The sequence below is a fragment of the Hemiscyllium ocellatum genome, chromosome 23, assembly GCF_020745735.1.
Source record: "Hemiscyllium ocellatum isolate sHemOce1 chromosome 23, sHemOce1.pat.X.cur, whole genome shotgun sequence".
Classification (NCBI taxonomy): domain Eukaryota; kingdom Metazoa; phylum Chordata; class Chondrichthyes; order Orectolobiformes; family Hemiscylliidae; genus Hemiscyllium; species Hemiscyllium ocellatum.
The window spans coordinates 56,722,227-56,749,571 of record NC_083423.1 but is presented as its reverse complement, the minus strand read 5'-3'; the positions used below and the strand labels follow the sequence as shown (position 1 = coordinate 56,749,571).

Genomic DNA, 27,345 nt, shown 5'->3' with positions numbered 1-27,345 from the left:
TCAGTGGCAAGAACAGGAAGGCAGATTACTACCTAAATGGAATTAATTTAGGTAATTTACTTAATTAATTTAAGTACAGAGAGATCTGGGTGTTCTTGTACACCAGTCAATGAAGGCAAGCATGCAGGTACAGCAGGTAGTGAAGAAGGCTAATAGCATGCTGGCCTTCATAACAAGAGGGATTGAGTATAGAAGCAAAGAGGTGCTTCTGGAGCTGTACAGGGCCCTGGTGAGACCACACCTGGAGTACTGTGTGCAGTTCTGGTCTCCAAATTTGAGGAGAGACATTCTGGCTATTGAGGGAGTGCAGCGTAGGTTCACGAGGTCAATTCCTGGAATGGAGGGATTACCTTACACTGAAAGAGTGAAGCGACTGGGCTTGTATACCCTTGAGTTTAGAAGACTGAGAGGGGATCTGATTGAGACATATAAGATTATTAAAGGATTGGACACGCTGGCAGCAGGAAACATGTTTCCGCTGATGGGTGAGTGCCGAACCAGAGGACACAGCTTAAAAATACGGGGTAGACCATTTAGGACAGAGATGAGGAGAAACTTCTTCACCCAGAGAGTGGTGGCTGTGTGGAATGCTCTGCCCCAGAGGGCAGTGGAGGTGCAGTCTCTGGATTCATTTAAGAAAGAGTTGGATAGAGCTCTCAAAGATAGTGGAATCAAGGGTTATGGAGATAAGGCAGGAAGCAGATACTGATTAGGAATGATCAGCCATGATCATATTGAATGGCGGTGCAGGCTCGAAGGGCAGAATGGCCTACTCCTGCACCTATTGTCTATTGTCTAAAATACTTATTTAGTATCTCCCCCATTTCCTGTGGCTCCACACTTAGATTGCCTTGCTGATCTTTGAGGGGCCCTATACTCTCCCTAGTTATCCTTTTGTCTTTAATGTATTATAAAAACTGTTTGAATTCTCCTTAACTCTATTTACCAAAGCTATCTCATGTCCCCTTTTTGCCCTCCTGATTTTGTGCCTTGAAAATGGTGGACAGGCTTTGGGGAGTCAGGAAGTGAGTTACTCGCTGCAGTATTCCTAGCCTCTGACCAGCTGTTTTAGCCACTGTATTTATTTGGTGAGTCCAGTGAGTTTATAATCATTGATAACTCTGGGATGTTGATAGTTGGGGAATCAGTAATGGTAACAGCATTGAATGTCAAGGGTCTGAGGTTAGATTGTCTCTTGTTCGTGATGGTCATAGCCTGGCGTTTGGCTGGTGTGAATGTTACTTGCCACTGGTCAGCTCAAGCCTAGATATTGACCAGATCTTGTTGCATTTGGACACAGACTGCTTCGTTATCTGAGGAATCATGAATGGCGCTGATCATTGTGCAATCACTTACAAACATTCCCACTTTATGATGGAGGGAAGGTCATTGATGAAGCAGCTGAAGATGATCGGGCCTATCTTGAGCAACTCCTGCAGAGATGTCCCTGAGCTGAGATGACTGTCCTGTAACAGACACAACCATCTTCTTGTGACTCTGCCCTTGAGAAAACCTGACATAGAAACCAGAGTGGGATCCTGGCAGATTCAGCTCACTGTTTGCTCTGAATGCCGCACACATCTTAAACGGCCAAACTACATCTCAGGGCTCAATCCACGATCACCAGCTGCATACACCCCTCATCGGCAGACATTGCCATTCAGCGGTGGCCAACCACTCGCGATCCTCATGCCGCCTCTCTGCTACACTGGCATGCTGGGCCTCACTCCGGTTTCTATGTCAAATTTTCTCAAGGTTGCAGTCAATTAAGAAGACAAATGGAATTTTGTCCTTCATTTCTATAGGGATTGAGTTTAAAAGCAGACAGGTTATGTTGCAGCTGTATAGGGAATTGGTGAGGCCATACCTGGAGTACTGTGTGAAGTTTTGATCTCCTTAGTTGAGAAAGGATGTACCAGCACTAGAAGGGATGCAGAGTAGGTTTATTCCAGAGTTAAGGAGGTTGGCTTATGAGGAGATCCTGAATAGACTGGGATTATATTCATTGGAATTTTGAAGAATGAGGGTGGGGATCTTATAGAAACATGTAAAATTATGAAGGGAATAGATAAGAAGAAGTAGAGAGGATATATCCACGGGCGGATGAAACTTAGACAAGAGGGTACAGCTTCAAAATGTGGGGGAGCAAATTTAGGACTTCTTCACTCAGAGGGTGCCCTGTGAAGTGGTGGAGGCTTCCTCAGTAAATACTTTTAAAGCTAAGATAGATCATTTTTTGAACAGTAAAGGGATTAAGAGTTATGGTGAGAGGGCAGGTAAGTGGAGCTGAGGCCATGAAAAGAGCAGGCTTGAAGGGCCAAATGGCCTACTCCTATTTCCAGTTCTTATGTTCTGATGTTACGTTCTTAAACTGGAATTGGAAAGGAACAGATGGAGCAGGGCTGTGGGGTGAGAGCAAGGGAGTGGGTCTTCTTTCAAAGTCAGCATAGAAATTATAGGCCAAATGGCTGGCCTCTTTACTGTATGATTCTGTGAACCAAACCTTGTTAATTGGCATCTAAAACCAAAAGGGTTGTGGCATCTGCTTTGTTACCATGGAGAGCAAACTTCATGCAACTTCCAAAGAATTGAATTCAAGTCTCAAAAACATCATGATAATGGCTTTTAAAAAGTGGTGAGTTGAGTCTGATTAAAAAGTGAAGCAATATTAAACTCACCGATTACATTCCTTAAATGTGCACCATAATACCCAAGAAATCATGCGGATGCCTTTGTGAATGCAGAAGAATCGTTTAATGAGAGGTTTCATGATAAGAGGGTTCATTATGGATTGACATAGCTCCCAGCGTTATTACATTCTTCAACTGCTTATAAAAGAATCAAGCCATACTCTGTATAGAACAGGGTTGGTTTGTACTAGAATGATGTTCTGTGTGAAATAATAAGGTTTGTTTGCAGTTTTTTTTATGAATCAAGAAAGTGCTATTGTTCAAAGCAACATTTTCAGTTCTATACAATACTTTGCACTGTTACCACTCACCATGTTACTTTCTTTGCCACTAGGTCTTAGTATGAGTCTCTCAGAGACATTCCGATGTGCCAGTCAGCAGAAATGTCTAAGGAAGGAACAAATAGCTGGCTTTCTTGACCAGTGTCAGGATGCTAACCAATTGGAGACTGGGGTGAGTGTCAAAGCGATTGGTCTAATTGACTTTGCAGGAAGATGAGAGGTTGGCAAGCTTGGCATGAGGAATGCCAAAAGAAGGGAAAATAACCATCTGCAAAGGGGTATAGACAGATTAATTGAGTGGGCAAACATTGGCTTCTTTTGTAAATAGTTGAAATTTTGTGATCGTCTCTCCATCCCCCTCATGATTTTGAAAACTCAACAAATCTCCTCAGCCGTCTTGACTCCAAAGAGAACAGTCCCAAGTTCTTCAACTTATCTCATAACTGAAGTTCCTCATTTGCACTTTTGCACTCTTTCCAATTCATTCACACCCTTCCTCTGATGTGCTACCCACAATTGCACATAACTTCAACTCAGGTCTGACAAGTACCTTGTACAAGTTCAGCCTTACTTCCTTGCTGATGTACTCTATGCCTCAATTAACAAAGGCCAATGTAATATAGGTAGGTTCATGAAGTTCTCTGCAAAAGTCAGAAGCCAAGGCAGGGGTGTATATCTTACACACCAGGAGTATATATCTAACCGCCTCCCCCACCTCCGAGGTCCAGTCCCTCAATCTTGAGTGGAGTCCCACCACCCCCAACGCAATATTGGGTTGAAAGTTTCCCATCCCAGCTGGAGCAGAAATAACTGCAATCCAGGCAAGGTGAGGCCTAACTTTAATCAGTCATTAATTGACCACTGAAAGGCTTCATTTGGTAGCATCCTGACACTAGTCAAGAAAGCCAGCTATTTGTTCCTTCCTAATTCAATTCCCTCTCTACACCCAGGCACCAGCCCGCCCTGCCCAAAGTAACAGAATAGATTCTATTTTTACCATGCCTTTTACAGCCCAGGGTGAGTTGAAGTGAAGTTTGCTTTTACAGTGTAATTTTTTAAAAAATATTCATTTTGTGGGACATCATTGACTAGCCAGTGTTTATTGCCTGTTCCTAGTTGCCCTTGAACTGCAGTAGTCCACCTGTTGTGGGTAGACCCACAATGCCATTGGGGAGGGAATTCCAGGATTTTGACCCAGTGACAGTGAAGGGACATATTTCCAAGTCAGGATGGTGAGTGGCTTGGAGGGGAACTTTAAGATGGTGGTATTCCCATATATGGAGAGTCAGGACGTGAGTTACTCACTGCAATCTTCCTAGCCTCTGACCTGTTCTTTCAGCAACTGGTGAGTCCAGTTCAGTTTCTGATCAATGATAACTTCCAGGGTGTTGATAATTGTGAATTCAGTGATGTTAACACCATTGAATGTCAAGGGGTGGTGGTTAGATTGTCTCTTGTTAGTGATGGTCATAGCCTGGCATTAATGTTATTTGCCACTGGTCAGCACAAGCCTGGATATTATCTACATCTTGTTGCATTTCAACACGGATTGCTTCGGTATCTGAGGAATCATGAATTGTGCTGAATATTGTGCAATCATTCGCGAACATCCCCACTTTTGACCTTATGATGGAGGGAGGGTCATTGATGAAGCAGCTGAAGATGGTTGGTCCTAGGACAGTAACCTGAGGAACACCTGCAGAGATGTCCTGGAGCTAAGATGACTGACCCCAGACACCACAACCATCTTCCTATGTGTCAGGTATGACTCTAACCACTAGAGAGTTTGCTCCTGATACCCATTGATTCCAATTTTGCTAGAGCTCCCTGATGCCACACTCGGTCAAATGCAGTCTTGATGTCAAGGTCTGTCACTCTTGCCTCACCTCTGGAATTCAGCTGTTTTGTCCATGCTTGAACCAAGGCTGTAATGAGGTCAGGAGCTGAGTGACCCTGGCTGAACCCAAACTGGGCATCACTGAGCAGGTTATTGCTGAGCAGGTGCTGCTTGATGGCAGTGTTGTTGAATTTTCCATCACTTTACTGCGGATTAACAATAGACTGATGAGGCGATAATTGGCTGGATTGGATTTGTCCTGCTTTTTATGTGCAGCGCTTACTTGGGCAATTTTCTACATTGTTGGTTAGATGCTGTTGTTGTAACCATACTGGAAGAGCTTGGCTAGTGGAGCAGCAAGTTCTGGAGCACACAACTTCAACACTATTGCTTGAATGTTGTCACAGCCCATAACCTTTGCAGTATCCAATGCCTCCAACCATTCCTTGATATCATGTGGAGTGAATCGAATTGGCTGAAGAATTATTTTTGTAGGAAATGCCACATTGCGCACAGCAAGCCCCTGGACAACCACACTGAGAAAATGAGAAAACATGTTTAATCGGTAGAATTAGAATTATTTTCACATGTATTCAAGTACAGGAGTACAGTGTAAAGTGTACAAAGTCATCATTCCTGGTGTCATCTTAGGTATAAAAGTATGCTATGCAAAATCTTAGGTACAAAATAGAACAATAAAGAAATACAGTTAAAAGTTCACCATTACAGTCCTCCATTGCTATGGGCCTGCAGTCGCTCCACACTGGGCTTTCCCCACATGGGTATGCTCTCCCTGCACTCCCCAAGAGGATATGCTCTTCCCCACACTGGAATACATCCCTCACCACCGACCACCATCTGAGTTCTCAAACCATCTCATCATCAACTGTCGAAGTCCCGTGGCCCCAGCTGCTGCCACGCTCTGGACTCTAGACTCCAATGCCGTTGCCGCTGCTGCCTCCATGCCTGAGCTCTCTCCAGAAGGTAAGTTTAAAAAAACTAAAAAAAAACTGAAAAAAAATGAATAAAAAAGAGAAAAGAAGGGAAAGAAGGAAAAGCAGACAGATTGGATGAGCCCTGAGCTCGGGAACTCAGATGCTGCCTACTTGGTGGCCACTATCTTCAATTGGAATGAGGAGTATAATATAGGGCAGACACAAAAATCTACTTCAAAATTATGGACTTTACTTTTACAGCCACTGAAAAGGGCAAACAGGATTTCAACTGAAACACAGATTCTCCAACAGGCAGCACTCCCTTCTGTGGTACACTGGCCTGGATTTTCTGCTGAAGTCTCTGAAGTGAAGATTGAACCTCTCGGACTCAGGAATATGACTACTACCCAGTACTGTTGCCCATAGTTAACACTTCACTCGCAAATGTAGAAAGCCATCCAGTGTTGAATGCACTAAAACATTCTTCCCCTTTTAGAAATCTGCACCATGGTGGGTAGGTTGGGTCTTTGGTTGAATAATAATGCATTATCCTATATGAAGGAATTGATACTATCAGTTATGCAAGGCCCACCATTGTGGGTGAAGTGAAAATATGCTAAGCATTCATTGGGCAATGATAAATTGTACAGGCAGTATTCAACCTGTATCATCAATAAGACAAAGACTAATCTCTGTGCATCTCTATTTCACATGGCCTAGATCCAGTAACAGCTGCAGAGAGTTGGGAAGGGAAGTGGGCCATGTGAAATAGAGATGCACAAATACAGGTTGAACACTGCCTGTACAATTTACCGTTGCCCAGTGAGTGCTTAGCATATTTTCACTTCAACTACAATGGTGGAGAGAGGATCCTGGGTGTTAATCAGGATAAAACCACCTGATCAAATACCACAGAATGTGAGGTGCTCCTTTACGATGACAAAGGAGGTTACTATTTATTTTGGCTGTGAGGTTTCCGTGGGAACAATTAAGGGCACATAATTTTTCTGTAACTTCCAAAATGTGTGACAGATAGTACCATTCATTTATATTTTGTCCAGTGGCCAATATTTAGAATATTTTTAAAGTAATATCTCACTGATCAGCTTTGCTTAGTAAAATTGATTCAGTTCAGAGGTAAAGACCTGATAAAGTTTCTGTAAAGCAGAATTAGGTCATTCAGTCCATCAAGTCTCACGTGGTGGCTCTATGGTTAGCACTGCTGCCTCACAGCACCAGGGACCTGGGTTCGATCCCAGCCTTGCGTGACTGTCTGTGGAGTTTGTACATTCTCCTTGTGTCTGTGTGGGTTTCTTCTTGGTGCTCTGGTTTTCTCCCACTGTCCAAAGATGTGTAGTTTAGATGGATTGACCATGCTAAATTGCTCACATGTCCAAGGATTAGCCATGGGAAAATGTGGGATTATAGGGATAGGGTATACCTCTGGGTGGGATGCTCTTCCGGGGGCAGTGTGAATTCAACAGGCCGAATGGCCTAATTCCACACTGGCAGGATTTTATGAAATCTGTTCTATCATTCAGTGAGATCATGGCTGACCTGATAATCCCCAACTCCACTTTCCTGTTTTTACCCCATAACCCTTGTTTCCCTTACTGACTAAAAATCTAGCTATTTTAACCTTAAATATACTTAACAACCTGGCTTCCACAGACCTCTATAGAAATAATTTTATAGATCAACCACCTTCTGTGAGAAAAGAAAACTTCCTCATATCTGTCAGCACTGGACGAACCCTTATTCTGAGATTATACTCTCCGTAAGATTCAATATCACAAGGGGAAACAATTTCTTCACATTAACCTGCTCCTTAAGAATCTTGTATGTTTATAAGGTCCCTCTCATTCTTCTAAACTCCAATGTGTACAGCTCTAATCTACTCAACCTCTCCTCAGAAGACCATCCCTCTCAGTGAAGCCTAGTGAATTGTAATAACTCAGGAAGCCTGACTGGAAAGGAATATTTATTGTTGAACACCAAGAAAAGAGAGCCTCTACTCATGACATACAAAGGCTAGTCCGAGCCCAGGACATATACCTCTGGGCCTGCTTTTTTTCAAAGGCAGGTATTTTCTTTCTCCGCTAAGAATGCATAGCAGATTTTAATAATCCACCAAATGATCATTTGGAACATTCCACAAAGTTTTACTCCTCTGCTGTATCCAAGGATTGTACCTAGGTACTTGTATCTAAGATGTCACCATAAGAAGGCAGACATTCTAAAAGCTTTTGACTGTACTCCTACAATGGAGTACACATGACATTAAAAGGATATTGTGTAAAAAGAGATCACTTAGGAGAGTTGAAACGAAGAGTCTGTGGGACTGGAAATATTGATGTTTCCCTCTCTCCAGCATCGGTACTATTTTGCTTTAAGCTCAGGGAAGACTTCACTGAGGTTGAATCACAGGTAGGTGAATGTAGTTTTTATTGTCGGTTTAAAATCCAAACACCTTAAACAAAAGACAATGTCAGCAACAATAGAAATTCCAGCAAGTGAAGGACACCCCCATCTAGGTCTGTGTTTTGTTTCTTATTCCAGAGTTTTATCACACACAACTGAACAGTTTTGTTTCTTTTTATTTATATCCAGAAGTGTTAGAACATACTGTTTTTTTTGCCATCAACAAATCACTGTGGTATTTTTATTTCATTATTACCCACCACCAATAAATCACCTATGGTTGTAATTGAATAATTGATTTGCGAACCATCGAAGGTGAGGAAGAGGTCAGAAGACTGTGAGGGGCCTGCTTCTGCTTTATTCCTTTTTTAAAAAAATCAACCAGCTCAGAGATCCCATCCCACATCTTCAGCAGGTGGGACCTGAAATCAGGCATCCTGGCTTAGAGGTAGAGATACTACCACTGCACCACAGGAACCCCTCTGGCTCTGCTTTATTTGCCTTTTTTTTCCCATCCAGAAGTGCTATCACATACAACTGAATATTCTTTCCCATCAACGTGGCTTTTTTTCCCTTAATAACTGCCAGCAGTAAATCACCTGTGTTGCCAATTGAGTATTTACATACAAAGCCCATAATGAACAATGTACACCAAGTGAGGAAGAGAAATGGAGAGTGGGAAGGGACTGTATCTGTTTTATTTTATGTCTTTTTTTATATCTGGAAGTGCTATCACATACAACTGAATGTTTTTATCCTACATCGCCAGCACCTTGACATTTATTTTGTTTTTAACTACTAACCACCACCAGTAAATCATCAGTATAGCCAGTTAGAAATTTACAAGCAAAGCCCATCACCAGTAATGTGAACCATCAGCAAGTGAGGGGAAAGTAGAGAAAGAGAGGGAAGGTGGCTAAAATCAAAATGAAGTTGGATGGGAAAATAAAGTATGTATCACCCACAATGCCCACCTCTCTCTAAAAGCATTGAGACCATTGGTGGACACCACATACTCCTTCCCCAATGACACCTGGACAAAATGTAACTGTGGAAGAGGGACAGTCAGTCGGCAGATGTAGTGGGTTCACTTTACAAAGTGCTCAGGTGATGAGTTCAACTGGGATAGTCATTGCCTGTTACCAAGGTAACAAATACTCAGCAAGATCCACAGGGAGAGTAATCAGTGATTCCCATGAGCCTTAAAGGGGTTATGACATAAACCTTCTCTAGGAGAAAGTGAGAACTGCAGATGCTGGAGATCAGAGCTGAAAATGTGTTGCTGGAAAAGCGCATCAGGTCAGGCAGCATCCAAGGAGCAGGAGAATCGATGTTTCGGGCATGAGCCCTTCTTCAGAAATCAGGAATCATTCCTGAAGAAGGGCTCATGCCCGAAACATCGATTCTCCTGCTCCTTGGATGCTGCCTGACCTGATGCGCTTTTCCAGCAACACATTTTCAGCATAAACCTTCTCTAGACTGCCTCCAATGCCGTAATATCTAAGGCAAGAGCCTAAAATTACTCATAGTATTCCACCAGTGGTCTGCCTAATGCCTTGTACAGTTTTAGCAAGATCTCCCTATTTTATACACCGTCCTCTTTGAAATAAAGGCTAACAGTCCATTTGCCTTCCATGTCACTTGTTGAATTTGGATGCTAGCTTTTTGTGATCTATGCACGTGGCCACCCAAATCCCTGTGTGCCACAGCTTTCTGCAGTCTTTCTCCATTTAAATAATATTCTATCTTCTGTTCAACTTAAAGTCTGTTCCAGTCTAACCACATGGGAATGCATCAAAGTTATGACATGGAAATAGGCTACCTGAGCTGAGCAAATAACCCCCAATCACATTCACTACCTTATTCTCACTTCCCTCCAACCTCTTCAGCTAATGTATGTACATTTTCATAAGCATTTATTTACAGTGCTATACTCTACAAGCATAGACCTGCAAACTATACTTCAACAAGAAATCCATTTGTAGGGTATCAAGAGAGCTCCAGGGAGGTGTACTCACTGTTATCCTCGGCCACATTACTGGAGCAGGTAATCTGCCCATTGTTCTGCTGCTGTCTGTGGGATCCCATGTGCATAAGTTAGCTTCCTGGTTCCTACTCTACAACAGTGACTACACTTCTAAAAGCTCCTTATTGGTTGGAAAATGCTCTGATGGAAATATAAGTGATTTTTAAACTCAACAAGCCATCCCTCAGATTCCTTGGGATATTGCAGTTAATGTCAATGTCCCTGGCAATTTCTCCAAACTGGTCACTAAAACGTCAGCAGATGGTTGTCATTATCCCTGAACGTGACATGCAAACAGAATTTCCACTGACATAGGTCATTTCTGGTGCTTACGAAGAATTTCTTGCAACCCTGTTAACAACTCAACTCCTGCAATCCCCAGGATTATCTGCACAATCAGTCGTGATTTGAAAATTAAATGGAAGATTCTGGACCTCTCTTAGTGAAATGCAGCAAGAGTCAAAACTGATTTGGAAACTCGCTAACAGAAAGGAAGGGAGAGGAACATTGCTCAAGCCTATCCTACAAAAACAGGATGATTTTTAGAAGGAGTCTTGGACTTACCGCATTGCACATACACCAGAATGGATCTCATACTTAGTTTAGATTCAACAAGTATAACAAAGCTGTGGGACTGCTGCCGAAAGAGGTCCTGCTCCTAGTACAAAAGCCCAGTATTTATCACAGATTCAGCATGCCAGAACCTCCTCAGTGTGGTTGTGAACCCTCAACTTCAATATTGTTGGTACTAACCTCTCTGCCTTTCTCTTGAAATGACTCTCCATTCACTCTATCACACTTCCTTCCCTTAACCCTGCTCCTTGCTCACAAGTTGTACAACAATCTTATTCTCTCTTCCATTTATTTCATTTTTAAGCTCTCCGTGTTTCACCTCTCTTTTTCAATATCTTTCCCTTTTGGTTTCCTGCCAATCTCATAAAATTAGGAGAAATAGGAGAACACATTTCGCCTATCGAACCTGTCATTCTATGAGATTATAGTTGATGTGATTGTGATTTCAATTCCACTTTCCTGCCTGCCTCTGATAACCTTCATAGAATCATACAGCATGGAAACAGACCCTTCGGTCCAACTTATCCACACCCACCAGACATCCCAATCTGACCTACTCCGATTTGTCAGTGTTTGGCCCACATCCCTCTAAACCGTTTCTATTCATGGACCTACCTAGATACCTTTTAAATGTTGTAATTGTAACCCGCTTCTACCACTTCCTCTGGCAGCTTGTTCCATACCCGTACCACCCTCTGTGTGAAAAAGTTACTTCTCAGGTCCTCTTTAAATCTCTCCCCTCTCACCCTAAACCAAGCACTCTAGTTTTGGACTCTCCCACGCTAGGAAAAACAGTTTGGCTATTCACCCTATACATGCCCCTCATTATTTTATAAACCTCTGTAAGGTCACTCCTCAACCTCTCATGATCCAGGGAAAAAAGCATCAGCCTATTTAAAACTTTCATTCAGCATCATCCTAGTAATTTTTTTCTGTACCTCTCAAGTTTAATAACATCCTTCCAATGGAAGGCGACCAGAATTGTAAGCAGTATTCTAAAAATGGGCCCATCAATGTCCTGTAGCAAATGATGTCCCAACTCCTGTACTCAGTACACTGACCAATAAATGTGAGCGTGCTAAACACTGCCCTTCACTGCTCTGTCCTTTTGTTACTCCACTTTTAAGGGACTGTGAACCTGCACAGTAAGGTATCTTTGTTCAGCCACACTTCCCAGGACCCTCCCAATAACTGTATAAGTCCTGTATTTGCTTTATCAAAATGTAACACCCCACATTTATCTAAATTAAACCTCATCTGCCAGTCCTTAGCCCATTCACCCATCTGATCAAGGTCCCACTGTATTCTGAGATAACATCTCCAATTTTGGTGTCATCTGCAAACTTACTAATTATATCTCCTATATTCACATTCAAATCATGTATATAAATGACAAAAAGTAGGTGACCCTACGCTGATCCTTGTGGGACACCGCTGGTCACAGGCCTCCAGTCCATAAAGCAACACTCCACTCTTTTAAACAAAGGATATCAACAACAAAGTGAAGATTCCTCGGACACCGCTCCAATCAGATGTTCCTGAGGTAGAGACAGCACCAGCAAAATACAGCGTAAAGTTTCCTCTAGGAGAAAGTGAGGACTGCAGATGCTGGAGATCAGAGTCTAAAAGTGTGGTGCTGGAAAAGCACAGCCGGTCAGGCAGCAATGGAGGAGCAGGAGCGTCAACATTTCAAGCATAAGGTTCTTGATGAAGAGCTTATGCTCAGAACATCGACTGTCTGTGCTTTTCCAGCACCACACTTTTTGACTCTTAAAGTTTCCTCTACCCTAGCTGACTAGAAAAGAATGTTTCCTAGACTCTCAAAATAAAAAGAATGCAAATCAATAAATAAAGGATAAATGGCCTCCCTTTAATCTGGCCCACAAACCACTCCTGCTATAACCTCCTTAGTAATTGATTCTAGCATTTGTTCAAAATCATTTCTTAGACTAGGTTGCCTATAATTTCCTGCTTTATGTCTGTCTCTTGAATAGAAGTGTTATGTTTTGTTACACTTTTGTAATTGCTGGGTCCTTTCCAGAATTTTGGAGGGTTGGTGTCTCTGCAGCAATTTATTTTAAGGAATGGAGGCCATTAGGTCGTGGGGAAATGTCAGCTTTCAAACTCATTCACTTTCCTAATGCTTTTTCTTTAGTGATCATGGTTATTTTAATTTTCTCTCTCCATTTTCCCTTTTGATTTTCTACTATTCCTGGGATACTTTCTGTGTCTTCCACTGTGAGGGTAAGTACAAAATAATTGTCCAAAATCTGTGTTATCCTTCTCTGTTTCTCCTTGTCTCTCTCAGTGGAAAGTACAATCAGACAGATTGTAAAACCAGTGGCTGATTTAATTCTTTCCATCTTGATGAAAGACTTTCTTCAAATAATCCTTTCTCTTTTTTTTCCTGTCTTTCTTCATTTCTGCTACTGTCCTTCTCTGTGTCCATCTCTTTCTCATTCTCAACTTCACGCTGGTTGTGATTGAGCTTCACTCAAACACATCTCACACATGCATTAAAAACTGATCTCACCCTTCCACTTTCTCAGGGTCGAATTTTGCCATGAGTTGGCTCCATAATTGCTAATTAGAGTGGGTTAGACAATTTCAGGAGGAGGGAGAAATTACATACTTGGCCCTATTCACCTGTTAACACAGCTCCAGATAGATTACATTATAACAGACTATGTAAGAGGTCAGACAAATACACAGCAGTAGTTGGTATTGAGATAAAACCATGGGCAATAATTTGGCAGGTACGGTAGATGTGAATACAATGCAGAAAGTGAATGGGGAGAAGTGTGAACATTAGTAGGAAGAACTAGAAAAGGCAAGATAAAGAATGTAATTCGAACATGGATACAAGCAGAGGAACCTTAACATAACCTTCTGTAAATCATTGCATGTGTCATTGGTCAATGAAGATGGAATTCTGAGTCTTTCTCCCTCAGACACACACTCTCTAAGTCTCATTCTCTCTCCCTCTCAGTTTCACTCTCTGTCTCCCTCAGTATCTTTCTTACATTCTCCCTCCCTCTGTCTCTATCCCTCTCAGTCTCTTATAGGGAAGTGATGGCCTAGTGATATTATTAGTGGACTGATAATATAGAGACCCAGGTACCGGGGACTTGGGTTCAAGTGTTGCCACAGCAGATTACATTAGATTAGATTACTTACAGTGTGGAAACAGGCCCTTCGGCACAATAAGTCCACACCGACCTGCCAAAGCGCAACCCACCCAGACCCACCTAACACTAGCTTTTGGAGCGCCGCAGCTTCATCAGAGACAGGAGAGAATAAGAGACTGAGTAAGGCATGCAAGAGTGAAATTGAGACGGAGAGAGAGAGTGAATGAGAGGGAGAGAGTGAGAGTGAGACTGAGATGTGAGAGTGAGGGAGACAGGGAAAGACAGAGAGATGAAATTTAATAGTAGCAGGTTTGGAGTAGGGGGATTTAATCAGGCAGGGGCAGGATGTGGGAGCTGGGTCTACTGGAGTGAAGGCTTGTGGATTGGTTGATTGGCTGGCAGCTTTCAGGCATGGGATTTCTACCCCGGGGCATCAATCCTGGGGAAGGTTGGAGACTGGCCGGGTAATTCCACTGGGCTGTCCTTAATATACCTTACCAGAGATGCTGGTCATCTCTCCAGCCAATGGGCAAGAGCTCTGTTACCAACATCCAAATCTACCTGGGGAGTGAGGCTGAGATGGAGAGAGACAACTAGGAGATACAGTGAGACTGCATGTGAGAAACTGGGAGAGTTTGAACGAGTTTTTTCTTAATTCATTGACAGGATGAGGACATCACTGGCTCGGTCAGCATTTATTGTCCATCCCTAATTGCCTGGGGGGAAGTTAAGAGTTAACAACATTGCTCTGAGTCTGGAGTCACATGTAGGCCAGACAGATGGCAGTTTCCTTCTCTGAAGGATATGAGTGAACCAGACTTTTTTTGTCAATTAAAAATGGATTCATGGTCACCATTAGACTCTTTTATTGAATTCAAATTCCATCATCACGGTGGCACAGTGGTTAGCACTGCTGCCTCACAGCGCCAGAGACCCAGGTTCAATTCTCACCTCAAACGATCGACCATGTGGAGTTTGCACTTTGTCTGCGTGAGTTTCCTCCGGGTGCTCCGGTTTCTTCCCACGGTCCAAAAATGTGCAGGTGAGGTGAATTGGCCAGGCTAAATCGCCCGTAGTGTTAGGTGAAGGGGTAGAGTCGTAGAGATATATGGCACAGAAACAGACCCTTCGGTCTAACTTGCTGATCAGACATTCCAAACCAATCTAGACCCACCTGCCAGCATCCAGCCCATATCCCTCTAAACCCTTCCTATTCATATACCCATCCAGATTCCTTTTAAATGTTGCAATTGTACCAGCCTCCACCACTTCCTCTGGCAGCTCATTCCATACACATACCACCCTCTGCGTGAAAAAGTTGCCCCTCAGGTCTCTTTTATATCTTTCCCCTCTCACCCTAAACCTATGCCTCTAGTTCTGGACTCCCCCACCCAGGGAAGAGACTTTGTCAATTTATCCTATCCATGCCCCTCATGATATTATAAACCTTTATAAAGTCACCCCTCAGCCTCCGACGCTCCAAGGAAAACAGCCTATTCAACCTCTCACTATAGCTCAAATTCTCCAACCCTGGCAACATCCTTGTAAATCTTTTCTGAATCTTTTCAAGTTTCACAACATCTCTCCGATAGGAAGGAGACGAGATTTGCACACAATATTCCAACAGTGGCCTAACCAATGTCTTGTACAGCCGCAACATGACCTCCAACTCCTGTACACAGTATTCTGACCAATAAAGAAAAGCATACCAAATGCCTTCTTCACTATCCTATCTACCTGCAACTCCACTTTCAAGGAACTGTGAACCTGCACTCCAAGGTCTCTTCGTTCAGCAACAATCCCCAGGACCTTACCATTAAGTGTATAAATCCTGCTAAGATTTGCTTTCCCAAAATGCAGCACCTCACATTTATCTAAATTAAACTTCATCTGCCACTCCTCAGCCCATTGGCCCATCTGATCAAGATCTCATTGTAATCTGAGGTAACCTTCTTCGCTGTCCACTACACCTCCAGTTTTGGTGTCATCTGCAAACTTTGTAACTGTACCTCTTATGCTCACATCCATATCATTTATATAAATAACAAAAAGTAGTGGACCCAGCCCAATCCTTGTGGCACTCCACTGGTCACAGGCCTCCAGTCTGAAAAACACCCTCCACCACCATCCTCTGTTTTCTATCTTTGAGCCAATTCTGTATCCAAATGGCTAGTTCTCCTTGTATTCCGTGAGATCTAACCTTGCTAACCAGTCTCCCATGGGGAACCTGGTTGAATGCCTTACTGAAGTCCATATGGATCACATCTACTGCTCTGCCCTCATCAATCCTCTTTGTTACTTCTTCAAATGAACCTGGTTCAGTTTCTGGTCAATAGTAACCCTGAGGATGTTGATAGTGGGGGATTCGGTGATAGTAATGCCATTGAACAGCAAACGGTGATGGTCAAATTCTCTGAGGTGGAATACAGTAATTATCTGGCATGTATGTTACTTGTAACTTCTCAGCTCAAGCTTGGATATTGTCCAGATGCTGCTACATTTGGACATGGACTGCTTCTCTCACTCCCTGTTTCTGTCTCCCTCATTCTTTTCCTCTCTCCCAGTCTCTCACTCTTACCTCTCTGTCACACCCCCTCTTACTCTCTCCTTCTCCGGTTTTTTTATCTCCTTATTTTCCACTCTCTGTCTCTTCTTCTGTCTCCAATTCTCTCTCCCCCTTCTCTCTCTCTCTCCCTCTCTCCATCTCTTTGCCTCTCTCTTTCTCTCCCACCCTCCCTCTCTCTCTTCCCTATCTCTCTCCCTGCCCATTCTCTCTACTCCTCCAGTCCTTCTCTTCCTGATTCTCTAACTCTTGCTGTCTCACAGTCCACTTCTCTCCTTTTTCTGACTGTTCTCTCACACATTGTATCTCCCAGATTCTTTCCCTCCCCCCAGTCTCTCACTTCCTCTCCCAGTCTCTCTCCTCAAGTCTCTCTCTCTCTCTCTCCCTCTGATTCTCTCCCAATCTCTCTTGTCACCTCTCCCTCTCTCCCATGGTTTAATTTGTTTCAAGTCTGACTGCTTTGCCAGCCTGGGGTTTTCACTGTGTACAGTTGTGAGTCTCTCAACCCCCTGGTTGCCTTGCAGGTTGTGGCTGTCAGTTCAAGGGGTCAGAAAGGGACAGCCGGGGATGGGATAGAGTGAACTGGACCTGGTGGGGGTAGGGGAGCGGAATAATTCATAGATGAAGAGGAGATCCCAAACCCTGAGGAGTTGTAAAGATGAAAGAACTGAACTCAAACGGTGTTTCATGGTGATGGGATTTTCCATGAGGACTGAGGGTCTGAGTGAGGGGGGGAAGTGAGGGTCTGAGTGAGTGAGAAGTGAGGGTCTGAACCTCAGTGGCTCCCACTGAATATAGGTTGAGAAATGAAAACAGAAGAGAGAAATAAATAGAGATAATAATGGAGAAAGATAAAAACAGAGACATAGAAACAGCTAAAGGTAGATGCACAAATAGAGAGAGATGGAGTCAGTGAAAGGAGCTTCCTCAAGAGAGACAGACACCTGGAGATAGAGGGGACAACACAGACAAGAGAGGGGACGACAGAAAGAGAGACTGAGGGAGTGAAGAGCAAATTATTAGAGAGAGGAACGGAGGGAGCAAGAAATCCTGAGGCTGAGGGAGAAAGTAAAGAGAGAGGAGAATGTCAGGAGGATGTGGGAGAAAGTGCAGACTGAAATCAGAGACAGGGAGAAAAGGAGGAGACAGAGAGGAAGAGATAGAAAGACAGAGAAAAGAAAGATTGAGGAGGAGGAAAAAGAGGAAGAGATAGAGGGAGGTGTCAGGGCGAGGGGAGATACAGGAATGGCGAGGGAGACGGAAAGATAAAGGGAGAAGAGAGTGGGAGGGAAAGGTAGAGGGAGGAGAGAGGGTGTGTGTGAGCGGACATTCTTGAACAAGTGACGGGGGCCGGCCGGCCTGGGGGGAGGGGGAGTTATATAAAGCGGGAGGACAGGCTGCTCAGGGAGATGTAGGAGCCGGGGAGAGGAGAGCGCTATCCGGGAGCAGGGAGCCGGCTCCTCGGGACTGATCCCGGGGCTGTCGGCAGCGACTGAGCGAGGGACGGAGATGAGCGTGTTGCTGGCCGCCGGTGTACTCCTGGCCCTGGGCTGGCTGTCCCGGGCAGCCGGTATGTACCAGGAGGGGACAGGTCTCAGAGCACAGAGCCCTCACTCCAACCCTGCCTCCTCCATTCTCACTCACTCCCATTCCCCCCCCCCCTCTCTCTCTCTCTCTCACACTCCTTCCCTTTCTCCCTCCCCATGTGCTGCTTTCTTGTGCTCCCCTCAGTAGGTGAACAGCTTGTTTCCACTGATCCCAGTCCCAGCTCAGTCACTGAAGACAATATAACTGCGCAATGTGACCATAGAGACTTGGCACTCATCATGCCAAGGAGAGAGTGTGACCCCAGACTGACGGGGGCTAGGGGGAGAGAGAGAGAGAATGACCCTAGACTGTCTGAGGCCAGGGGGAGAGAGAGAGTGAGAGACCCCAGACTGTCTGAGGCCAGGGGGAGAGAGAGAGAGAATGACCCTAGACTGTCTGAGGCCAGGGGGAGAGAGAGAGTGAGAGACCCCAGACTGTCTGAGGCCAGGGGGAGAGAGAGAGAGAATGACCCTAGACTGTCTGAGACCAGGGGGAGAGAGAGAGAGAGAGAGACCCCAGACTGTCTGAGGCCAGGGGGAGAGAGAGAGAGAGAGACCCCAGACTGTCTGAGGCCAGGGGGAGAGAGAGAGAGAGAGAGAATGACCCTAGACTGTCTGAGGCCAGGGGGAGAGAGAGAGAGAGAGAGAGAGACCCCAGACTGTCTGAGGCCAGGGGGAGAGAGAGAGAGAGAGACCCCAGACTGTCTGAGACCAGGGGGAGAGAGAGAGTGAGAGACCCCAGACTGTCTGAGACCAGGGGGAGAGAGAGAGTGAGAGACCCCAGACTGTCTGAGGCCAGGGGGAGAGAGAGAGTGAGAGACCCCAGACTGTCTGAGGCCAGGGGGAGAGAGAGAGTGAGAGACCCCAGACTGTCTGAGGCCAGGGGGAGAGAGAGAGAGAGAGAGACCCCAGACTGTCTGAGGCCAGGGGGAGAGAGAGAGTGAGAGAGAGAGTGAGACCCCAGACTGTCTGAGACCAGGTGGAGAGAGACTGAGAGACCCCAGACTGTCTGAGACCAGGTGGAGAGAGACTGAGAGACCCCAGACTGTCTGAGACCAGGGGGAGAGAGAGAGTGAGAGACCCCAGACTGTCTGAGTCCAGGGGGAGAGAGAGAGTGAGAGACCCCAGACTGTCTGAGGCCAGGGGGAGAGAGAGAGTGAGAGACCCCAGACTATCTGAGACCAGGGGGAGAGAGAGAGAGTGAGAGACCCCAGACTGTCTGAGTCCGGGGGCGGGGGGGGGGGAGAGAGAGAGAGAGACCCCAGACTGTCTGAGTCTGGGGGGGGGGGGGGGGGGGGGGGGAGAGAGAGAGAGAGACCCCAGACTGTCTGAGGCCAGGGGGAGAGAGAGAGAGAGAGACCCCAGACTGTCTGAGGCCAGGGGGAGAGAGAGAGAGAGAGAGACCCCAGACTGTCTGAGGCCAGGGGGAGAGAGAGAGAGAGAGAGAGAGTGAGAGACCCCAGACTGTCTGAGTCCAGGGGGAGTGAGAGACCCCAGACTGTCTGTCTGAGTCCAGGGGGGGAGAGAGAGAGAGAGACCCCAGACTGTCTGAGACCAGGGGGAGAGAGACTGAGAGACCGCAGACTGTCTGAGTCCAGGGGGAGAGAGAGAGTGAGAGTGAGAGACCCCAGACTATCTGAGACCAGGGGGAGAGAGAGAGAGTGAGAGACCCCAGACTGTCTGAGGCCAGGGGGAGAGAGTGAGACACCCCAGACCGTCTGAGGCCAGGGGGAGAGAGAGAGAGAGTGAGAGACCCCAGACTGTCTGAGTCCGGGGGGGGTGGAGAGAGAGAGAGAGAGAGACCCCAGACTGTCTGAGGCCAGGGGGAGAGAGAGAGAGAGAGATCCCAGACTGTCTGAGGCCAGGGGGAGAGAGAGAGAGAGAGAGACCCCAGACTGTCTGAGGCCAGGGGGAGAGAGTGAGACACCCCAGACTGTCTGAGGCCAGGGGGAGAGAGAGAGAGTGAGAGACCCCAGACTGTCTGAGTCCAGGGGGAGTGAGAGACCCCAGACTGTCTGAGTCCAGGGGGAGTGAGAGACCCTAGACTGTCTGAGTCCAGGGGGAGTGAGAGAGAGACCCCAGACTGTCTGAGACCAGGGGGAGAGAGACTGAGAGACCGCAGACTGTCTGAGGCCAGGGAGAGAGAGAGTGTGAGAGTGAGAGACCGCAGACTGTCTGAGGCCAGGGAGAGAGAGAGTGTGAGAGTGAGAGACCCCAGACTGTCTGAGGCCAGGGAGAGAGAGAGTGTGAGAGTGAGAGACCCCAGACTGTCTGAGGCCAGGGGGAGAGAGAGAGAGAGACCCCAGACTGTCTGAGGCCAGGGGGAGAGAGAGAGAGAGACCCCAGACTGTCTGAGGCCAGGGGGAGAGAGAGAGAGAGAGAGAGACCCCAGACTGTCTGAGGCCAGGGGGAGAGTGTGACCCCAGACTGATGGAGGCCAGGGGGACAGTGACCCCAGACTATCTGAAGCCAGAGGGAGAGAGAGAGTGACCCCAGACTGTCTGAGGCCAGGGGCAGAGAGAGAGAGAGTGACCCCAGACTGACGGAGACCAGGGGGAGAGAGAGTGACCCCAGACTGCCTGAGGCCAGGGGGAGAGTAACTGAGCCCAAGGATCAAACTGTACAGTCTCCAGCAGAGATACAGGAGATTGATTGGGTGTAATATCAGATTGTACAGTGTCCCTGGAGTTATGCATATATTGACAGCTGTGATTGGCACTGCTGTGTCTACCTCCGTGTACAAAACCTAACCTGCAGATTACTCCATTTGGAAGTAACTAAATGTGAATTGCACCATCTGAGTAGCACAAGGATTGTGTATCTAGATGAAGGAGTTTTGTCTCTCGTTATATCAATCTACAGTGAAACAGGATTGAATTTTACCGTTGGAGATGTTTGCTGTTGTGCTGTGTGGCAGTGATGATGCTGTGCTTACTGCTGTCAGTAATTTGGATTCCCGCCTCTGTCTGTTTCAGGGTTGGTGGATGTGCCAGGGGTGAGGAGGCACTGTGAGTCCGGTGCCTGTAATCCTCACCTGGGAAACCTGGCAGCAGCCAGGCAGCTCCAAACCAGCACCACCTGTGGAGTAAACAGCACTCAGCTCTTCTGCTCACACTTGGGAAGGGGCTGCTCAGAGGCATTGACATGTGGGAAATGTAGTGGGAGTTCTAGCCTGCATTCCCACCCAGCGGTGGCGATGACCGATTCATCATTCCAGCTCCCGCAGACCTGGTGGCAATCCAGCCCGGGGAGTTACAGAGAGACCATCCAGCTGGATCTGGACACTTACTTCTACTTCACCCACCTCATCATGATCTTTAAATCTCCCAGACCCGCTGCCATGGTTCTGGAACGTTCCCAAGACTTCGGCTCCACCTGGAAACCCTACAAATATTTTGCCACAAACTGCAGTGAGACCTTTGGACTGCCTGATGACCTGAACCAGATCGGGGCAATTTGTACTTCCAGATATTCAAATCCATTCCCTTGTAACAGAGGAGAGGTAACTATTTTTACTCGTATTGACTGGAATGGTGCTGACTTAGGCTGTGAATGGTTATGGGCCTGACTCCTTGTTGAGACATACATATTTAAGATAGAAGCAGCTTGCATTTATGTAGTACCATTCACAAACTGAGGCCATTCCAAACTGCTCCCCTCTGTCCATGAGATACTTTCAGGATGCAATTACTGTTCAGCTGTACAGAGATTTTGCACCTTAGGTATTCAGTGCCCATTGCCACAAGCCACAGTGAAAGAAGTGACTTGTTTTTGTTGTTGTCAATCTTTGATGGATTAGAAATTGGCCAGAACTCTCCTGTTCTTCATCAAAATGTCTACATTCAGCCATATAGCACCTCAGTTTCCCACTTTAACCTGTCAGGAAGACAGCGCTGAGGGAATGCCGCAGTGTTGGAGGGTCAGTGCTGAGGGAGCGCCACGGTGGGTGGGGGAGGGGGGGGAGGTTGTGTCAGTGCTGAGGGAACACTGCAGTGTCAGGGTAGGGAGTCAGTGCTGAGGGAGTGCCACAGTGTCTGGATAGGGGGTCAGTGCTGAGGGAGCACTGCAATGTCGGTGGGGGTCAACGGTGAGGGAGCGCCGCAGTGTCAGTGGAGGTCAGTGCTGAGGGAGTGCCGCAGTGTTGGATAGTCAGTGCTGAGAGAGGGCCATTGTGTTTGGGAGTGGGTCACTGCTGAGGGAGTGCTGCAGTGTCAGGGTAGGGGGTCAGCACTCGGAATGCCAGTGTTGGGGGTGGTTCAACCCTAATGCAGTGCCACAGTGTCAAGAGGGTCAGCGCTGAAGAGGCACCACAGTGTTGAGGGGGCAGCGTTGAGGGAGTACCATACTGTTTAAAGGTGTCAGTTTCTGGTTAAAAGTACATTGATCCTTATTCGTTTATTTCCCATTATTATCCCCCATTCCACATTAGGGGTGACCATTTGTCAGCTTTAAATGTGTTGGACTTGATATGTATGTTATGACTGAAGGTCACATTAAGGAAGGAGGGCAGACTTTAATATTTAATTGTGTTTAATTACAAATTGACACAATCATTTTGGCGATTGTTACAAAGTAGCTGTCACATCATAACAACAATGATAATGTCTTAATCACTTCTTGCAACTCGGATGATGAATGCTGGTGAAGTGTGAGAGATACTGTTAATTTGGAATTGAATATAGATTAGATTACTTACAGTGTGGAAACAGGCCCTTCAGCCCAACATGTCCACACCGACCCGCCGAAGCGCAACCCACCCATACCCCTACATATACCCCTTACCTAACACTATGGGCAATTTAGCATGGCCAATTCACCTGACCCGCACATCTTTGGACTATGGGAGGAAACCGGAGCACCCGGAGGAAACCCACGCAGACACGGGGAGAACGTGCAAACTCCACACAGTCAGTTGCCTGAGGTGGGAATTGAACCCAGGTCCCTGGCGCTGTGAGGCAGCAGTGCTAACCACTGTACCACCGTGCCGGTGGTATACATTTGACAAATTGCTGTGAAGAAATTTCCTTATTCAAGCAGGAGAAAATATTGCCCTCCAGTTTCTTCACGACAAACAAAATAACCGATGGCCACATATCAGACATGTATGACATTTTCACCAACCATATTAAATTTTTGCCCTCTGGTTCTCACTGTTTCACCAACCAGAACTGTTCTTCACGCTCCATTTTGATTGGATGTCATCACTTTGAGCTCATCTGTACATTGCAAAGACAACAGTCCCAGCTCCTCTGGGTTATCTGCTGAAGCAAAATTCCCTCATCCCTGTAAACATTATTATAAGTCTAATCTGCAACCTGTCCAAAGATTTTCACGTCATTCTTAAAGTGTGGTGCCCAGGATTGGTCACAGGATTCCAGTTGAGGCTGACCTTATGTTTTATACAGGCTCACCAAAGCTTCCTTGGTTTTGTATTTATGCCTGTTGTTTATAAAGACTAGGATCCTGTGTGACTTTTCTCAACCTGCATTGCACGTAGAATCCTGGTCACTTTGTTGCGTACCTTCTTCAGAACCTAACTCTTTGGTTTGGATTGTGACTCCACAGTCTACACACTAAAACTGAATGCTTGGTACTTTTCTGTGTACTCACCTGCTGTTTGAAGGTAAATCAGTGTTTGAGTAGTGGGAAACACACTAGGAAGAGATACTGATGGTTCAGAAGAAAAAGTATTGCAACGAAAAAGAAAATGAATGGGACTCCCAAATCCACAACTTTTTAGACATCAAGGCGCTTAAAGGCTAAGATGTGACAATCAAGGACAGATTCACGGTGCTCAAATCAAAACAGAAACTCAGCAGGTCTGACAGTGTCTGTGGAGAAAGAAGCAGAATGAATGTTTCCAGTCCAGTAAGATTTCAGAGTTGCAGAAAACCTAGTAGACTATAGAAATTACAGGGTAAAAAATGAGGTCTGCAGATGCTGGAGATCACAGTTGAAAATGTGTTGCTGGTTAAAGCACAGCAGGTCAGGCAGCATCCAAGGAATAGGAAATTCGACATTTCAGGCATAAGCCCTTCATCAGGAATCCTGATGAAGGGCTTATGCCCGAAACGTCGAATTTCCTATTCCTTGGATGCTGCCTGACCTGCTGTGCTTTAACCAGCAACACATTTTCAACTATAGAAATTACAGGGCTGAAAACACAGTATGAGGTAAGTAAAAAGGCAGCATGAAAAAAAACGTTGTCAGGCAAACATCTAGAAACCCCACACCCCCCCCAACACACCCCCCCCCAACACACACACACACACACAGAGTTTTATTAATGCATAAGGAACTAGAGATTAAGCAAGTAAGGAGTAGGGCCTATCAAAAAGCAAAATAGTGGAGGTGGATAACATGACCATGGCCCTTATTAAATATTTTGCACCTCTCTTCGCAAAAGAAGGAGATATTGTGGTTCATGAAGAGGAATATGAAATATTGAAACAGATAAACACACTTGAAGGAAGTAGTGTGGGGTTGAGCATCTTACAGAGTGGATAACTCACCACTTCCTGATGAAATTTATCTCACGCTGTTAAGAGAAGCAACAGCAGAGGTTCTGATTAATCCCCGATGGCTACATGTGCAGTATTGGACGATCAGAGTGTAGGTGGGAGTGTCCTGTTGTTTCAAATGGGAGGGACGTGATATTCATCATTTAGGAGGTGACCAGTAAGAAATCAGGTTTTATTGTCACGTGTGCTCAGGTAGAAAAATTAGAAAGTCGTCACTTTTGGCACCATTTTGGGTTCAAGGTACCTCGGGACAAAATCTTTGGTACCAGTAGAATAACTTTAAAAGTTTAACAGTACAGCTCTTCTTTAATTGGCAAAATGCAAATACTGAAACCATTCTGGGGCCACCATCGAGAGAGATCACCCTTCTTGGTCTGTTAATGTTTAGATTTTCAGGAGTGGGCGGCAAAATGTGATATTTAGACTTTTCCTTTGATGTCAAAGAAGGCAAAATCAAAGAGTGGATGGGGAAATACTCTTTCCCCCCCCCCCCCCCCCCCCACCACCTTCCTACATTGGAAATCTCACCCTCATTGCTCACTGCTGCATGATCTCCAATTTGAGACAAAGCTTTCACAGGTAACTTAAATTCTATCCTCATTAGAAGCTGGGCCCTTAGCAATTACTGCCCAGAATGTGACCGCTAAAATGCTTTAGTGGATTAATAGAGGACAGTCAACATTGATTTGTTAAGGGACGGTGATTCCCAACTAATATGATTGAATGATATTTTTTAGATCAAAAGCAGGAGTGATGAGGGATGTGTAGTTAATGTAATGTATATTACATTTAGCAAGGCTTTTGACAAAGTGCCATGTGAAAACCTGGCCAGAGAACAAATGTCTAGTGGACCAAAGGGTTCATTGACAGGAAACAAAGTAATCGGATGATTCTGTGACTGGAAGTCTGTTTGCAATGGGATTTCATGGAGATTAGTACTGGGCCTCTTGCTCTTTGTGGTATATACCAATGATTTACAGTCAGATAGAGTCATACAGCTATACAGCACAGAAACAGACCCTTTGGGTCCAACTTGTCCGTTCTGACCAGATATCCTAAATTAGTCTAGTCCCATTTGTCAGCACTTGGCCCATATCCCTATGATGCCTTTTAAATGTTGTAATTGTAGCAGCCTCTCTGACTTCTGGCTGGCAGTTCATTATACACACACACACACACACACACACACACACACACACACACACACACACACACACAACCCTCTGCATGAAAATGTTGCCCCTTAAGTTCCTTTTAAATCTTTCCCCTTTCACTTTAAACCTATGCCTTTTAGTTTTTGACTCCCACACCTCAAGAAAAAGAGCTTGGCTGTTCACCTTTTCCATCCCTCTTGATTTTATAAACTTCTATAAGGCCATCCTTCAGCTTCCAACACTCCAAGGAAAATAGTCCCAGTCTAATCAGCCTCTCCCTATAGCTCAAACCCTCCAATCCTGACAACATCCTTGTAAGTCTTTTCTGAACCCTTTCAAGTTTCACAACATCCTTCCTATAGTAGGGAGACCAGAATTGCATGCAGTATTCCAAAAGTGGCCTAACCAATGTCCTGTACAGCCACAACATGACCTCCCAACTCCTATATTCAATGCACTGACCAATAAAGGCAAGTGTACCGAACACCACCTTTACTGTCCTGTCTACTTGTGACTTCATTTTCGAGGAACTACGAATTTACAACACTCCCCAGGACCTTACTGTTAACTGCATAAGCCCAGCCCTGATTTGCTTTTCCAAAATCCAGCATCTCACATTTTTCTAGATTAAACTCTATCTGCCACTCCTTGGTCCATCTACTCCGATCCTGTTGTTCTCTGAGGTAACCTTCTTCACTGTTCACCACACTACCAATTTGATGTCATCTGCAAATTTACCAACCATTGTTACTAAGTTCTTGTCCAAATCATTTATATTGATGGCAGAAAGCAGTGAACCTCGCACCGATCCATGTGGCAAACCACTGTTCACAGGCGTCCAGACTGAAGAGCAACCCTCCAACACGATCCTTTGTCTCCATTTCAACCCATTATGTCTTCACTGGTTCCAATACCAAGTGCTAATCTCCTGCCTTTCCTCCACACCCCTGCGCAACAGTTCTATCCCAATAACTATCCAATGCCCTCTTGAATGCCTCAATTGAAGCTGCCTCCACCACATTTCCAGTAGGCACATTCCAAACACTAACCATTCACTGTGTGAAAAAGTTTTTTTTCTCTACATTATCCTTGCTTTGTTTGCACAGCAACATCATTGTTAAATTTGTTTGATGAGTTAATATAGATTCGACACAAGTAATGCAGAAGATGTAATTGTTCTGGATTATCAAAAGGCCTTTATCCCATAATAGACAAATAAAATCAGAGATTGTGAAGCCAGGGGACACTTTGACAAATAGTTTAGTTTTAGATTTTGATTGGCATGGACTGGTTGGACCAAAGGATCTCTTTCTGTGCTGCATGAGTCTGTGGCAGGACAGAGATCTGAGAGTGGAACTAAAGAGAGGGTTTATTCGCAGTGACAGAAGGCAGGAAGTGGTGACACATAGGGGTCAATGTTGGGATGTCACGTTTCAGAGTCAAAAACAAAATTTCTCAATTTTCAGCTGACAGAATAATGTTTCTGGCTCTTATCAGGATTGATCTCTGGAATTGGAGACCTTTTCTGCCTGGAGCGGCTAAGTGAATTGTTTCAATATTCCCTGCAGTTCACCAGAATGAGAGGTGAAGGCAGTGAAACATATATACAATGAAGGGCTTGCCAGCATAG

General features: G+C 45.4%; 1 protein-coding gene across 1 annotated transcript in view; it reads left to right on the top strand.

Annotated features, from left to right (window-relative positions):
- Nucleotides 1–17,837: 17,837 nt before the first annotated feature.
- Nucleotides 17,838–27,345, top strand: part of ntn4 (netrin 4) — a 60,105-nt gene continuing 50,597 nt past the window's right edge. Inside the window, exons 1-2 of the mRNA XM_060843274.1 lie at nt 17,838–18,024; nt 21,016–21,542. Coding sequence (XP_060699257.1) covers nt 17,964–18,024; nt 21,016–21,542 — 588 coding nt within the window. The 5' untranslated portion in view covers nt 17,838–17,963. The remainder of the gene's footprint in view (nt 18,025–21,015; nt 21,543–27,345) is intronic.